At 48.8% G+C, this 17,163-nt stretch overlaps 1 protein-coding gene across 2 annotated transcripts in view; it reads right to left on the bottom strand.

Moving 5' to 3' along the window:
• Nucleotides 1-15,285: 15,285 nt before the first annotated feature.
• Nucleotides 15,286-17,163, bottom strand: part of PDZK1IP1 (PDZK1 interacting protein 1) — an 8,151-nt gene continuing 6,273 nt past the window's right edge. For both annotated transcript variants that reach the window (XM_017872065.1, XM_017872064.1), the window contains exon 5: nucleotides 15,286-16,244. In XM_017872065.1, coding sequence (XP_017727554.1) covers nucleotides 16,172-16,244 — 73 coding nt within the window. In that variant the 3' untranslated portion in view covers nucleotides 15,286-16,171. The remainder of the gene's footprint in view (nucleotides 16,245-17,163) is intronic.

Consider the following 17,163-nt stretch of genomic DNA (forward strand, 5'->3'; position numbering starts at 1 on the left):
AAGATTAAGTCTCTAATCCTCAGTTTCTGGTCCTCAGTATTGCATGCCCTCCTTCCACAGGAGATGAGAACTTCCCTGTATGCTACCAAAGAAGCCCTCCGATATTTATATCAGCTTTCAGTTGGTGAATAATTGTTTTCCACTTGTTATTTTCTAAAGTGTCAATTTAGCTTAGCAAGAACCACTCAATTCCATAGACCCTATAATTAACTGCTTTTTTTTTCATGTTCATCAAACCATTGACATAACGCACCAGCCAGTGCATTCTTTCCCACCACTATACACCATTTCGATACACACTAGTGGAAGTTTTAACAACTAGACTGCAATTTTGTACCAGAGTCTATCTGAACCCATCAAATTAAATATTAGGTTCCTATTGCTAGCCAGATGGTGAATAAGCATATTTTCGAAATCCCTATGAATCTCCTGCTTCTTTGGATCGTTCCTAGTACCAGTTGTTACTTGTTGAGTTCTTCAGGAAGTAGACTCTGAGATGGAGTGTCTCATGGAGATCAATAAGCAGTGTTTTGTTATCAACAACTGTACAAGAAAGAATAAGGAAAAAAGCTTAGTCATGGGGAAAATTAAAAAGCATTGCACACCCAGTGACAGCTTCAGATAATACCACAGGGAGCTCTAAAGCTGTCTGCCCTTAGAGTTCCCTGAAGTTGAAGCAAAATGATCAGGGAGTTATACCTTTTTATTGACTATTCACTGGATGGGGAACCCATGAAAGGGACATGATCTTGACCAAGGTGGTTTTCTACAGCTAAGTCTATTCCTCAGAGTACTGACAGCTGAACACTGTCTTTTTCTCTTTCGTCAGAACAAGTCCTTCAATGAGTCACAGTGTTCAGAATAATGTGCAAGGTACTCAACTGGAGATACAAAGATAAATAAGAAATGTTGGGCCCTTTGGGAGGAAGACATATATCATTTTGCCAAGTCATAGTGATGAATAAAGAAAACACACATTAAAAGGAATGGCAAAACTGCAATTACATTTGCACCAGCTTAATACAGTGAAGATTTGTAGATAGTCCAGAGATATTTGCTTCTCTAAATTTAATTTATTTCAAATTACTGGTCTCATTTTAATTCATTTCTGACTTGAGATTTTACTTATCATGTGAGCTCTTCTTTATGTCAACACACGACACATTTTACCATGGCACACTCTATCAGTTAGTTATTCTACATCTCATACCACCAATGCTACAGTGTAAAACTGGAAGAAATAAAAGAAGCCAAATACATAACATGTGGCTATATCCTAGTGTTCAGTGAAAATAACTCTAGAAAGCAGATATAATGTAATCATGGGTCAATAAGCATAAAATTAACTGGCGAATTGCAATAGTATTTTAGTACAAGACTTCTATGTGAATGGAGAATTGAACTTTATGCACTTGACCTCTAGGACAAAGGATATGGAGGAGTCATGACCCATGCCTCGGTACCCTCTGTCTGTAATTTCTCTGTAGTGGACCTCAACGTCATTAGAAATGCACAAGTGAAAAATAACGAGAATGCCTTAGAGATTGTTAATCCTGGGTTTACACCCTACTCCTGCAAGAATGGTCATAAATAAAAAATAAAAATAAGAGATGTTGGCATGGATGCAGTGAAAAGGGAACACTTTTATACTGCTGGTGGGAATGTAAACTAGCATAAACAGTATGGTGGTTCCTTAAAGAACTAAAAGTAGATCTATCATTTGATCCAGCAATCCCACTACTGAGTATCCACCCAGAGGAAAAGAAGTCATTCTATGAAAAAGACATTTGCACACACATGTTTTTAGCAGCACAATTCGCAAATACAAAAATATGGAACTAGCCTAAACGCCCATCAACCAACAAGCGGACAAAGAAAATATGGTGTGCATGTGTGTGAATATATATATACACACACACACATACTCACACATACACCATGGAATACTGTTCAGCCATAAAAATGGATGAGTTTATGTCTTTGTGGGGTCATGGATGAAGCTGGAAACTATCATTCCCAGCAAACTAACACAGGAACAGAAAACCAAACACCGCATGTTCTCACTCATAGGTGGGAACTGAACAGTGAGAACACTTGGACACAGGGTGGGGAGCATCACACACCAGGCCTCTCAGGGGCTGGGGGAGGGATAACATTAGGAGAAATACCTACTGTAAAGGATGAGTTGATGGGTGCAGCAAACCAACATGGCACATGTATACTTACGTAACAAACCTGCACGTTGTGCACATGCACCCTAGAACTTAAAGTATAATAATAAAATAAATTTTAAAAAAGATTAGAATGGCTTTTGACTGGCTCCTGGGAGACAACCTCTGAGCCCCACCTTGCCAGAAAAGAGTGTCTGCCTGCCTGGGCCGCACCAGACAGTCTGTGCAAATCATGTGATTTATAGGGAGGCCTTGGGCCATGCTCATCAGTTCGCCTCAGGAACAGCTGGACACTGAGTAACTAAAGTCAGTCCTGTAGATGCTACAGCTTAAATGACTGGCTCCCAGTAAAAAATAAATAAATAAATAAGTACATGAAAATTTTAAAACCCTGGATACCAAGGCTGGGATGAGCATCCCTAGTTGGTCATATTTTATATGTGTTGTCACGCATCATTTCTGGGAGAATTAAGTGTTGTTCATATAACTCCACTGGGTAAAGACTACTGGAATCTCACTTCTGGTCTCTCCTGGACACCCCTTATACACTTTTTTCCTTTGCTGATTTTAGTCTGTATCTTTTCACTGTAATAAACTGTAACCATGAGTATAATAGGTTTTCTGAATTCTCTGAGTCCTTCCAGGGAATCTTCAAACCTTAGAGTGATCTTGAGGACCTCCAACACTAAGATTAATATACAAAAATCAATTGTATTTGTATGCAATAGCAATGAACAGCTAGAAAATGATATTCAAAACATAATTCCATTTACAATAGCAGCCAAAAGTACAAAATATGTAGGAATAAATGTTATAAAAATATATTCAAAGCCTATAGACAAAGCCAAACTACAAAGCATTGCTAAATAATTCCAGATTTTGGCCAGGTATGGCAGTTCGTGCCTGTAATCAATTCCAGCACTTTGGGAAGCTGAGGCAGGTGGATCACTTGAGGCCAGGAGTTCGAGACCAGCCTGGCCAATATGTTGAAACCCCATCTCTACTAAAAACACAAAAATTAGCCATGCATAGTGGTGTATGCCAGTAATCCCAACTACTTGGGAGGCCGAGACATGAGAATCACTTAAACCCAAGAGGAGGAGGCTCAAGTGAGCCAAGATTGTGCCAAAACACTCCAGCCTAGGGGACAGAGTGAGACTCTGTTTCTCCATTAAAAATAAAATACAAAATATAAAATAAATTAAAATAAAATAAAATTACAGAATTCCCATTTCACTCTTTTATAGATGGAACTCTTTGATGAGATGCTCCGTCTTTCTATTTTCTAAAACACATTACTCATGGCTATTTTAATGTTTCTGTCTGAATACTCAATATCTGTTTCTCCTAAGAGATTATTTCTGTTGTCTGCTTTGGTTTTGCTTTGGCTTGGTGAATGGGTCATTGTGCCTACTGATTTCTTATTAAATGCTGAGCATTGTGTATGAGAGATCACAGAGACTCTGGTTGGTGTTACCTTTAGCTAAAGAGGGTCAAGTTATCTTCTGGAAGTCACACAGAATACTGGCAGAGCCCCACAGTGTGGTCCATAGGACGTAGGCAATTTGGACACAGGATTTCCTTTTGAGGTTTGCAAATTGCTTCGCTTTACAGTAGTTGTAATTATACTGTACATTTTTTTTTTTTTTTATTTTTTTTTTTTTTTGAGACGGTGTCTCGCTCTGTCGCCCGGGCTGGAGTGCAGTGGCCAGTTCTCAGCTCACTGCAAGCTCCGCCTCCCAGGTTTACGCCATTCTCCTGCCTCAGCCTCCTGAGTAGCTGGGACTACAGGCGCCCGCCACCTCTCCCGGCTAGTTTTTTGTATTTTTAGTAGAGACGGGGTTTCACCGTGTTAGCCAGGATGGTCTCGATCTCCTGACCTCGTGATCCACCCGTCTCGGCCTCCCAAAGTGCTGGGATTACAGGCTTGAGCCACCGCGCCCGGCCTATACTGTACATTTATTTTGTTCCATTTCTCTCTATGTCAGAGCCAAAATAAGCACAAAAGGCACCCATAGAGGTTGGAGTTTCAGGCATATGTAAGGAAAAGGGCCAATAGACACAGATGAGCATTTTTGTGATGTGATTTTCATCTCTCTTTCCAGGACAAATGGAAGAAAACCATTGCTGATGCACATCTGAAATCTTCTGAACACATTTCCCAGTGACCCCGAACACTATTATGAAGTATACTTTCAGTCACAAGGTAGTCATTAGGGCTGCTCTCACAAAATACCATAGACTGGATCGCTTATAAGCAGCAGAAACGTGGTACTCACAGTTCTGGAGGCTGCATGTCTGAGATGAGGGTGCAGCATGGTCAGGTTCTGGTGAGGGCTCTCTTCAGCATAGTACTCACAGTTCTGGAGGCTGGACATTTGAGACGAGGGTGCAGCATGGTCAGGTGCTGGTGAGGGCTCTCTTCAGGGCTGCAGACCACTGTCCTCTCGCTGTGTCCTCACATGGCAGAAAGAGAGCAAGACAGCTCTCCGGGGTCCCTTTTATAAGGACACTAATCTCATTCATGAGGGCTCCATCCTCATGACCTAATTTTTTCTGAAAGGCCCCACCTTCTAATAACATCACACTGGGGACTAAAATTTAAACACATGAATTTGAGGGGGATACATACATTCAGTCCATAACACCAGGACAGTGCCCAAGTGAACAGGTCATGAGTAAAGGACAAGAAGTAAACTTGTCCTTTTTGCCACCAGTCATTTCATCCATTACTATGCTGCTCCACCTCTTCTCTTCCAGAAGCCTTAGACTCCTGCCCAGAAGTGATATCTAATATTACCAAACTCATCCACCTTTGCCAGAATACTTTCCTGCATCACAACGACCTGGTTTACAAATTCAGGCATCAGAGCTTCCGTTTTATTTATTTATTTATTTATTTTTATTTATTTATTTTTTTGAGACTTAGTCTCACTCTGTCGCCCGGGCTGGAGTATAGTGGCCGGATCTCAGCTCACTGCAAGCTCCGCCTCCCGGGTTTACGCCATTCTACTGCCTCAGCCTCCTGAGTAGCTGAGACTACAGGTGTCCGCCACCTCGCCCGGCTAGTTTTTTTTTTTTTTTTTTTTTTTTTTTTTTTTTTGTATTTTTTAGTAGAGACGGGGTTTCACCGTGTTAGCCAGGATGGTCTCGATCTCCTGACCTCGTGATCCGCCCGTCTCGGCCTCCCAAAGTGCTGGGATTATAGGCTTGAGCCACCGCGCCTGGCCAGAGCTTCCATTTTAATAAAGATTGCCAGGTCGCCATGACCACACAGGTTTGTCTTGGGCTTTGCATTGCCTGAGACCTCTATAAAACAACCAGTTGCCTCAGACACAAACCCTGGTGATGGGTGCTTCCATTGTGGTGGTCGGGCAAAATGCGGCATAGAGATAGTCCTCAAGAAATAACTGGTAGCTAAACTTGAGGCAGGGCAAGGCCAGTTCTAGAATCCCGAACACCTGACTTCTAGCGGGGGTTCTAGCTACTCTCACATGTCCCCAAGCATCCATCAGTGGCCACTCCACTCAGACCCGCAGCCTGGGCAGACTCCCCTATATGCACTGGTAATGGGGGAGTTCCTGGTCCAGCATTGATCTTCTCATCAATTTTCACTTTCGGTCCATAACACCAGGGCAGTGCCCAAGTGAACAGGTAAAGGACAAAAAGTAAACTTCACATTGATAGGAAGATCAATGCTGAACCAGTAACTGTATAAGTTCTGCCATCTTGTGGCTGTTCAAGATATTGCAAGCAGGCCAGGCGCGATAGTTCACATCTGTAATCCCAGCATTTTGGGAGGCCAAGGCGGGGGGATCACGAGGTCAGGAGTACCAGATGAGCCTGGCCAACATAGTGAAACCCCGTCTCTACCAAAAATGCAAAATTTAGCCGGACATAATGTCGTGCGCCTGTAATCCCAGCTACTCGGGGAGCTGAGGCAGGAGAATTGCTTGGACCCGGGAGGCAGAGGTTGCAGTGAGCAGAGATCGCACCACTGCACTCCAGCCTGGGCGACAGAGAAAGACTCCATCTCAAAAAAAAAAAAAAAAAAAAAGATATTGCAACCAATACAGAGAACAGGAACTGGTATTACGTATGGAGAAAGCAATAAACTTTGTCAACAAGTTTTCGAAAAGTGTTCAGCCTCTGACAGTCCACCACCAACCCCACGCCCCTCCACACACACTGTACACTGTGGTGGAATTGATTAAGTGTAGATAGATTCAACCCTTAAGGAAAACAGTAGAAAGTATGTACCTTACAAGAGCCTCGGAAATGCTCATATTCTTTGATGGAGTGATTGAATCTCCATCTCCTGAGAGTTGGTCCTATAAAAAATGGTCATTGCTTCAGGGCTTTACTGTAAGTGGCACAAGGACCAGGGTCAAGCAGGTAAAGACAGAGGCAGAGACCAGAGATCCATGAGGAGTGGCCAGGAACCAGCCCAAGCCAGGACAGGAACTAGAGTAGAGAAAAAGAGGACCAGGAGCACAGCCAGCCAGGATGCTTGGTTGGGGTTCAGGGAAGTGGGAGGCTGAGCCTATGCTTTCCAGGCAGATGGGAAACCTCTGGGCTCAGCTGAGCCATCAGCCAAGCCTGGGCTCACCCAGCCCAGCTGGGTTGCAAACTAAATCTATACTCTAACCAAATTGCAGACTATTTCTAGACTCTACCCTACCAAGTAAAGAATGACCTTTGGGAAGAGGTAAAACTACGTTTAAGACCCTCAGCTTGGTGAGGTAACGGGGGTGAACATAGAGTGCACAAAGGCTGGTGAGCAATGGGAATGGGCAATGATTGACAGACAGCTGGCTGTGCATGGCAACCATGGGTCTAAAGCATGCTAGGTCTTGTGCTAGGGCTTTGCACCGGATGGTCACCACAGATAAAAGGAGATCCTGAGACCTGGGGAGGCTAAGTGATGTAAGTAGCTGAGCTGATATTGGCTAACTTGCATTCATTCATTCAGCAAACATTGAGTATTTGTTCGATGCAGGCACTATGCCAGTTTTCCTGGGTACATCCCGCCCTCCAAGAGCTGAGGGTGAGATGTAGTAAAAGATGTCAGGGAGACGCCCCAAGGAAGGTAAGGCTAGCAGAAGGAAAAACATGAACAACACAGGCATGGAGATGTGTGGTGAGGGAGGGGAGGGAAGGCAGGAGAAGTTCCAGCAATAGTGTGTTGGCAGCACTGGAAAAGGAGAAGGAGGTGGAGTCATCTAGTGGCTGCTCGAGATATTGCAGGCAAGGAAAGGAAAATCACGATGGCTGTCATTCACTGAGCATACTACATGCTTTCTTTACATCCATTAACTCATTCACTCTTCACCACAACCTCATAAGATGGGCCTCATTTTATCCCTAATGTGCATATTCAGTCCCTGATATGCCCTTGTTAGAGTACCTCCCGCTAATATAAAATTGGCATGATGAGATTTGCTCAGGGAAATTTGGCTTCAAGCTCACACACATAGCCACTAGGCTACACCTGCCTCGAGGAGTTTAGATTCGTCTCGCAGGTGTGAATGGCTGGATTCTAGCAGGAAAGGTCTCCCCAGCTGCAGTGCAGAGGAAAATTTGGGGGTGAAAATGAAAACAAGGGGGCAGGCAGCTGCAAACATCAGGCAAGATCGAGGCTTGAAGCCGGGGAACTGGGAGTGGCAGTGGAGGGAGATGTGTTGGAAAGTGAAACTCAGGGGCTGAGGGAGAGGGGGATTCTGGGTGACTCCCTTATCTCTGGTCTGGGTGAATGGGTGCCACTTGCAGGAACAAAGGACTCAAGTTGGTGAAAGATCAAGAATTCCATTTTGGACCTGAGGTGCCTGTGGAGCTGTGCAGGAGGGAATGGAGCTGAAGGTGCTGATCTGGAAGTTGATACTTTACTGGAAGCAGTGTAAGTGCGTGCAAGGGACAAGGTCTCCATGTCAACACATAGCTCTCGGAGACCTCCTATATTCCAGGCCCATGCAACACACTTGCACATTGCAATAAAGAGGTGTTATGTGGTCTGCCTCACAGAGTTCAGAGTTCACAATCGTGTTCAGAGAGATGGGCAGCATGACCAGGGTGAGTTTGCAGGCTCATAGGAGCTTGATGAGCTGTGGGCAGATGGTCAGGAACAGCTTCCCAGAGAAAATGGTGATTATCCTATCATACTGAGAGCAGAAGAATCAGATAGACCATCTTACCTTTCAACAGGGAGTAGGACAATAGTGTCTTTGGTGAGAGCAATCCTAGCAGAGTGTTGGGGAGAGAGGCGAGGCTACAGGCACTGAGTAGTGAGTGAGAAGGATGAAGGTGGACACAGCACATGCCAACCACTCCTCTTAGATGCTTGACAGGGTCCCTCCCCACTTTCCCACATGCATGCTTCCAAATGGACTGCATGCTCTGCAGAGGCAAACACTGTTCCCTTCTTTGTCTCCCCATTTCACACGCGCGCACACACACACACACACACCCCAAAGAGAACCCTATGCTGGGGTAGAATTAGCCATAGATTTAAAGTCAAAAGGCCAGGGTTCAATGCCACTAGCTGGCTATGTGACCTTGGGCAAATCACTTTTCTCTCTCTGAGTCTACATTTTTTTCCTCTAAAACTTGGGCTCAGTTGTAACCACCTGGTAGGATCATTGTGAGGCTCCAATCAGAAAGTGTCCTACACATCATACAGTAGCCCTCAGATTCAATGTAGAAAACAGCACCAGCAAATGTAAATTAGTTCAACCATTGTGGAAAGCAGTGTGGTGATTCCTCAAAGACCTAGAGCCAGAATATCACTTGACCCAGCAATCCCATTACTGGGTGTCTACCCAAAGGAATAAATCATTCTATTATAAAGATACATGTGGCCGGGTGTGGTGGCTCACACCTGTAATCCCAGCACTTTGGGAGGCTCAGGCGGGTGGATCACCTGAGGATAGGAATTCGAGACCAGCCTGAATAATATAGTAAAACTCCATTTCTACTAAAAATACAAAATAAAATAAAATTAGCTAGGCATGGTGGCAGGCACCTGTAGTCCCAGCTACTCTGGAGGCTGAGACACGAGAATTGCTTGAACCCAGGAGGAGGAAGTTGCAGTGAGCAGAGATTGTACCATTGCATCTGCTCCAGCCTGGGTGATGGAATGAGACTCCATCTCAAAAATAAAAATAAAAATAAATGATATATGCAAGCTTATGTTCATTGCAGCACTATTCACAATAGCAAAGACAAGGAATTAACCCAAATGCCCATAAATGATAAACTAGATAAGGAAAAGATGGTACACATATACCATTGAATACGATGCAGACATAAAAAGGAACGAGATCATGTACTTTGCAGGGACATGTATGGAGGTGGAGGCCATTATCCTCAGCAAACTAACACAGGAACAGAAAACCAAATACCACATATTCTCACTTATAAGTGAGATCTGAACAATAAGTACACATGGACACAGGGAGGGGAACAACATACACTGGGGCCTGTTGGGAACAAGAGTGGGGAGAGCATCAGGATAAATAGCTAATGCATGCTGGGCTTAACATCTAGGTGATGAGTTGACAGGTGCAGCAAACCCATGTTTTTACCTATGTAACAAACCTACACATCCTGCACATGTAGCCTGGAACTTAAAATTAAATTAAATTAAAATTAAAAAGAAAACAGCCCCACCACCATCAAGCAAAGCCTCTTCCCAACCTCCAATTCCAGTTCACTAGCTCAGCCTGTCTCATTCCCCTTTTTCCTCTTTTTCTCTCTCCCCTCTCCTCCCTGCCCCTTTCCTCACTTTGCCCCCAACTGTCCTCACCATCCCACCCCATACCTCCAAGCTCACAGCTAGAACTGACCAAAGGCCCAGTTATTCATTTACAAAGTGCATGTCCAGAACTGTACCAGCCTCAGCAGTGTGGAACAAATCAGTGTGGCCAGCTCCATTGTGTTGATGCCTCAAGAGATCCAGGCTGGCAGATGGGTTTGGCATATTCTGTACCTGCCAGCCATGCAGAGCCTCCAGCCTACTTCTCACTCAACTCCTTACATGACCCTGGTCAGGTACTGTCCCCTCCTTGGGCTTAAATTCCATAGTGTTGTATTAGTAAACTGGGCTAAATGATCCTAAGGAACTTGCTAGCTCTGACGCATCATGATCTTGCATCCAATTCAGTTCACTCTGTAATAAGCAATCAGAATAACCGTAGTAATTTTTAAATAGCTAACATTTATTGTGTACTGTATGCTAAGCACTATTCTATGCATTTCATGTGAATGTTTAACATTCATAACACCACTTATCATGTAGACATCATTTACTGCCTCAATTTACAGTGAACTGGAGCTCCGAGAATTAAGTTGATTTATCCACAGTCCCAGGCTGCCAAGTGTTCAAGCTGTGCTACTTCCAAGCTGCCTGACCCAGACCTGAGCTCTTAACCTCTCAGTGGGCATCCAGGTGGAAAGCAGAATCTCTGGCTCAAGTACTGACTGCCCAGCTGAGTTTCAGAACTCCACCATGCACCCAACTGCTCCTCCAGGGCTTCCCTATGGATGTGTTGCAGGCTCCGAAATGTCACACATCCACGCCGCATCCTCAAGCCACACACGCTCCTGCTTGTCCCTGGCATCTGCCATTCTCAATGCCATTCACTAGCCTAAATCATACCTTCGAATCAGAGGAAGGCACCCCTCCCTCCAGGGATACGGGCCCACACCTGGTCTCAGGGACCTGTTAGTGAAGGCACAGTCTATACAGCCCAGAGCAGTGCCCCTGATGCCATCGTCTTCCAATTTACTCGGGGCAGACACTGAGATTCATCCTTAATACTCTCTCTCTCTCTCTCTCTCTCTCTCTCTCTCTCTCTCTCTCTCTCTCTCTCTCTCTCTCTCTCTCTCTCTCTCTCTCTCTCTCTCTCTCGCTCTCTCTCTCTCTCTCTCTCTCTTTCTCTCTCTCTCTCTTGCTCTCGCTCTCTCTATCCTGTTTCTTCAGGGGGCCAGAGTCTCCAGGGAACAAGGTCCCAGAAACGATGCCATCTCTCACCCTCTGGAAAAAACATGGCCCAGGACAGAACCCACTGGACTCCCAGACTCCTGCTTAAAGAAGAGGTGTAATGTCAGGACTAGGATGGCTAAGCGCCCAAGCTGACCCCACCAAAAGCGCAGGGAGGTTGAGGTGTTCACAGACTCGGTCACTGGGGCCACAAGGAGGGGACTCGGAGGTCCCACTGCCCTTGCATTCCACAGGAAGATCCAGTTGCTGGCATGACCTAAGAGGTTTCTGGGACTATGCCTTGGAAAGGCGTCTAGTCCCAGTGTGAGGGGGAAGAGCGGCGCCTGAAGCTCAACTTCCGAGGCTCTGCTGAATCTACCCTTCCTTTAGAGCGCGCAGCCACCAGGTGGCAGCCGAGGCCACGGGCAGGCAGAACAGCTTTCTAAACTGTAGACCCGCCGGGCAGCAGCGTTCCGAAGGGCTCCAGGACTTTCAACCAGAAAGAGAGTGAGCATTTGCGCATGTGTATGTCTGCGCCCGTGCAGGGAGGAAGGGTGTGAACAGACACTGCTGGACAGATAGCTGGAGTTTAGTCCCTTCCTTCGGGACTCTCCACCACTCCTTCGGCTTCCCTTCTCCTGCCCAGCCCTGTCCTGGGTGCACAGAGAGGGAAGTCACTCCATTCCTGCCCTTGAGGAGCTTCCAGACCCGGGGCAGGAGCGGGATGCAGACAACTAGACAGCACCCTGGGGTGAGTGGAGTGAGTGGAGCAGGTGGGGCGGGTGCAAAAAGAGGGAGGAGCAAGGGCTGAAGTTGCCCAGAGGAAATGCTGAACCCAGGAGTGGGGAAAGGAGCGTCTGGGAAGAAATGGCATCTACGTTGATCATGGAGGGCTTTCTGGCAAGTCTCAGGAGCAATAACAACACGGATGTCATCTCTGTTTCCTCCCAGCAGCCGTGCAAGGAATGCACTACAGAGCCAATTTTACTGGCAAAGGAATGGAGGATCTGAAAGGCTAGGGGATCCCACAGGCAGTGAGGAGCGGGTCTGGAATTTGAACCAATGGGCATGATTCCCAAGCTCAAGATTTTGGCCACCATCTGCACTGCCAGGGACAGAAAAAAAAAACCTGGGAGGAGAGCCAAGCCAAGCTGGGAGTCAGGACCTCCCGGCCAGGTCTGGATGGCAGGTAGGTGCCTCCACCCTGGTCCCAGAGCAAGTTCTGCTGGCTTCAGCCACCTGACTTGCCTGTGAAGTTGGGCAAAGAGGCCAGAGCAGACTGTGTGTGATTCTGGCCCCACCCCCAGCACCCCTACCTCCACCTTTACTACCCCTAGGCTGCGGGAAGAGGCTTTGCCCAGCAATAGTCCTGATCTGATGGCTGCTTGAAGCACAATAAACAGATAGTATTTCTGCACATGTCACTCTGAGTATGAGGGCAGTAATCTTGAAACTCCCCTTGACCACCTGGCACTCTGGAGATGGAACTCCACAGCCTGTTTTCAAAGCCAATTCCTGGTTGGAAGCTCCTCTTCAAGTCTAACGGAAGTAAGCAGTGCTGCAGTCTCCCTTCATCTGTGCAGTTGCTGGGTGGAGGCTTTTCTTTCCTGCCTGAGTTTGGGTATTATCTATAATGTAACCCTATGAAACTTACACGTTTTAGGTGAGAGAGGGGAAAGCAAGGTGCAAGGCCTGTTCCAGGAAGAGCAAAAATATCTTCAACAGTAAGACATCCTGGTCTGAGAGCCATGGCTTGGAGCAGCCTGTGGTTCTGGCAGAGAGCTGGTGGATGGGACCACGGAGAGATGATGCCACACACAGAAGTGAGACCATTGAGATCGTGGGAACTGCCCGGCCAAGGGCTGACATCAAGGAAGCTTGGGAATCAGGGGACAGCTGGGAAGGGGACAACCAACAGAACCAGCTGGAAACTGAAAAGGGATGCAAGGGAGAAATAGGAGGTGGGCGCTGAGTTCAGGTGGAGGAGGAGGAAGGGAGACAGGACAGAGAGGCAGAGGATGAGACAAAAACAGAGGCAGAGAGACTGAGAAACGGGGAGACAGAGATGGATGGAGGCTGGGAAAGACAAAGAGGAGACAGGCCTGGGCAGGAGAGGTCCTATGTGTGGAGAAAAGGTTGGGAAGAGAGCAGGAAAGAGAGAAGGAGCACAGGGGTTTGGGGGTTCCCACCAGACCCAGCCCACCCCTCCTGCAGACTGGGTATCTTCCTTGTCTGCCACTTACAGAGCTCAGGATCCTCTCCCTCAGTGCTGGGAGCGGAGAGCTTGCCTCCAGCCCCGCCCTAGTCCAGAGGCTCCCCCTCCCCAGGCCCTCAGAGGCCGCCCCTGAGACTGGCTGTGCAGCGATAGATGGTGGGGGCCCAGCTGGTGCGTTATCAGCCTTCTCCAGGAGCGCGCCTGAGCCACTCCGTGGCTGCCAGTCTGAGATTAGGCCCCCGGAGGGTCATTAAGCGCCACCCTGGCCTGGGCCCAGCCTCCTTTCCCTCCTCGATCTGGCCAGGCTGGCAGGTGGGAATGAGCGATAAGGATTGGGGGTCTCAGCGGTTCTGGGGCCAGCAGCTTCCTGCTCCCAGCCCCCGATCGGGGCAGGAACATGGGGTGAGGGTGAGGGGCTGTAAGGTCAGTGCCGGCCCAGCCCCTGCAGGAGCCCCCTGGGTTCCCAGTCTCTTAGATCTACCCATATTGAGCAAGACAGAATGAGAAGGGGGACAACGAGGCCCTTAGAGAGGCCCCAGACAGCTGCTGGGGAGCAAGGTAAGCCCAGGCAGAAGCAGGCTTCTCCTGGCAAAACCTCACAGGTGTGAGGAGCTGGGATTCACTTGCTACAGGGAGACAGGGATGGTGGCTCTGCCTTCTGGCCCTGGTAGGCTGGTGGGGTGACCTGACTCGAACCCACTCCCACCCACCCAGGGACAACTGACGGCAGAGCTGGAAGGAAATGTGGCCTCGTGAAAGGAGAATCAGATCCGGCAGCCAGAAGCTTCCCACCAGGAGGCAGGAAAGGAAGAGGGGACTGTTTGTGCCCTAGCAGAGGCCTGACCCTCTAGGAACCTCTGTCTCTCCTTCAGTGAGTGGAGAAGCTGGGCTGGCTGCTGGCCTGGATTTGCCCTCTGGTCTAATCAAGGAAGACTTTCCAGAAGAGGAGGAACCTTGGTTGGGTCAAGAAAAAACAATGGGCAGAGTTTAAACTGGCAGAGGTGGGGTGAAAAGGCATGAGTCACAGAAAGCCACGTAAGCAAAAGCCTAGAGTAGAAATCACAAGCTGCAGTTCATTAAGTTGAAGCCCTGAGAGGGGAGGTGACTTGTCTCAAGACACACAGAAAGGCAGGGTTAGGCCTGGAGCAAAGCTGCTGCTCCCCCACCCAGGCCTCTTCCCTCTGCTGCTGTCTGCATCCTAAACCCAACGAGGTGAGAAGAGATTATTTCCATTTAAGATGAGTCTTCCCCAGTGGTACTTGGTGAAGCCTTAGAATAGCAAAAGAGTGGCCGTAACATGAAACAAGGGGGCTGTGACAGGTTGAGGCAAGTGGCAAAGGGAGACCTTTGGGACAAGGTGGATGGCCTCCTACCTTCTGGCCCCACTTCTCTGGATCTGGGAATTATTCTGGATGAGTCCGTCTCAGATTATCACCCAGGACAGAGACAGAAGGTTCCCATAAGGCCAGCAGTCACAGAGGTGAGGGGCCTCCAGGTTCCGCCAGCCAGGCAAGGCACGCCTCCCCTCTGCCCTGCTCCTACTAGGACCCAGGTTCCTGATCCTCCCGTCCCTACCCCGACTCCCACCCCAGGACTGAGAGTTGGGCGAGGCAGGCATAGGCAAGGACTGGGCTCTCCTCCAGCTCTGCCGTGAGACTGGCCAAATCTTCCATGGACAGAAAGCTCAGCTCAGAGAGGACAACAGCTTTCCCAAGCTCACACACAAGTTGGCAGAGGACCCAGGACTCAGATCTGGGCTTCCTGAGTCTCAACCCAAGACTCCTTCCTGACACTTCCTATGCCAAAGCCCAGCACAGAGGGCCTACCAGAGGGAGACAGAGCTAGATCTGTGTGAACCCACCATGACACCTCCAGCACAGAGGCAGAGGGTGAACGGCACTGTGCAAGGAAAAGCCCAGAGCCTCAGGGATGAAGGGTGCTTTGGGGGCGGGGACTGGAGCAAGGGTAGAGTGGGTGAGCTCCCCGGCCCATAGGCCTCTGACATCCTCTTCCTTCCCTGCATACATGAAACTGATCAGCACTGGGGGCACCTAGCTCATATTAGGGTCTGCCCTGCCCTGCCCTGCCCTGGGAAGCCAAGCCCAGCTGCTCTGGTTGAAAGGGTTTGACCTGAGGGGACAAGAAACACCCCACTGGCAGAAATGGGCTCACCTGTCCTGGTCTTCCTGCCTCCCAATTCTCCCAGGTGTCATCAGACACTCCCATTTGAGGGTGCTTCACTCTCAAACACCAGAAAAGACACCAACCCTCTCTTACCCTCACCCTGGCCACACACTCTCAGCCCCTCCCCAGCCTGGGCCCCCTCGGTCCCAGCTGCCCTGTGGGTACAGGGGCTTCCTGGGTAATCCCCCAAAGCCACTATGACAAGTCAGAAGGCGATTGTCGTGATTCAGAAAGCAAGATGGGGACTCACTGGAAGCCTGAGGGGCTGTTGCTGGGCCTCAGCCCCAGAAATACAAAAAGTATTTCACAGAATTTGGGGCAATTTCCACAGTTATAGGGAAGGACGTGTGAGCAGGATGGGAGGTGCTGAGCTGACTGTCCTCTCCAGAAGGCTCTTCTGAGCTGAGCGGAAGACCCCAGGGCCACAGCTGAGCCCCAACCTAGACACAGTCTGAGCTCCAACCTTGGCTGGCTATACTTCAGGGGAGGGGAGGGCCGGCGTCGGGCTGGAGGGAGTCGGCCCACTATTGCAGATTCCACACAAAGAAGGAGGGGGCTTGGGTGGTAGCACTGGGCATCCATCCCAGGTGCCTGGGAGTCTTGGGGTTGGAGTCACAGATAAGGTTACATTGGGGTGCTGCGGACCTTGCCTTCCTCCTCGGGGACATTCTCATAGGCATTCTCATGCTCACTGGACCTGAAAGAAGAAGGCATGGGCCTGGTGGGTCATCGCTCCTCCCATTCTATCCCCTTCTCCCTGCCCCATCCTGCACTTGTGACGGTAATAGCTTCCAGAATAAATGCTTGACTCCCAGAAGGGGATCCTCCTGACCACATCTGGGCTTATGCATCTGAGTCTGGAGGCCTCTCAGCATCCCCTCCCTGACACCTATCTCCCTCCTCCTGTGGACTGCTCCACCAGTGGGTCCTACTGAGCCCATCCCCCATGGAGCCCATCCCCCGCAGAGCCCATGATCCACTAAGCCCATTCCCCACTGAGCTCCATCTCCCACTGAATCCATCCCCCACTGAACCTATCCTCCATGGAACCCATCCCTCACTGAGCCCATCCCCTGCTGAGTCCATCCCCACTGAGCCCATCCCCACTGAGCTCCATCCTCCACTGAACCCATCCCCACTGAGCCCATCCCCACTGAGCTCCAACCCCACTGAGCTCCATCCCCACTGAACCTATCTCCCAACAAGCTCCATCCTCCACCAAGCTCCATCCCCACTAAACCCATCCCCTTTGAGCTCCATCCTCCACTGAACTCATCTCCACTGAGTCCATACCCCACTGAATCCATCCCCCCACTGAACCCATCCCCACTGAATCCATCCCCACTAAACCCATCCCCTACTGAGTCCATCCCCACTTAGTCTTTCCCCTACTGAGGACATCCCTCACTGAACCCATCCCCAGTGAACCCATTCCCCATTGAACCCATCCCCCACTGAGCTCCATCTCCCACTGAACCCATGCCCCACTGAGCTCCATCCCCCACTGAGTTCCATCCCCACTAAACCTATCTCCCAACAAGCTCCATCATCCACCAAGCTCCATCCCCACTAAACTCCTCTCCCTCTGAGCTCCATCCCCATTGAGTTCCATCCCC

The sequence above is a fragment of the Rhinopithecus bieti genome, unplaced genomic scaffold (assembly GCF_001698545.2).
Source record: "Rhinopithecus bieti isolate Rb0 unplaced genomic scaffold, ASM169854v2 scaffold_6776, whole genome shotgun sequence".
NCBI classification, from domain to species: Eukaryota; Metazoa; Chordata; class Mammalia; order Primates; family Cercopithecidae; genus Rhinopithecus; species Rhinopithecus bieti.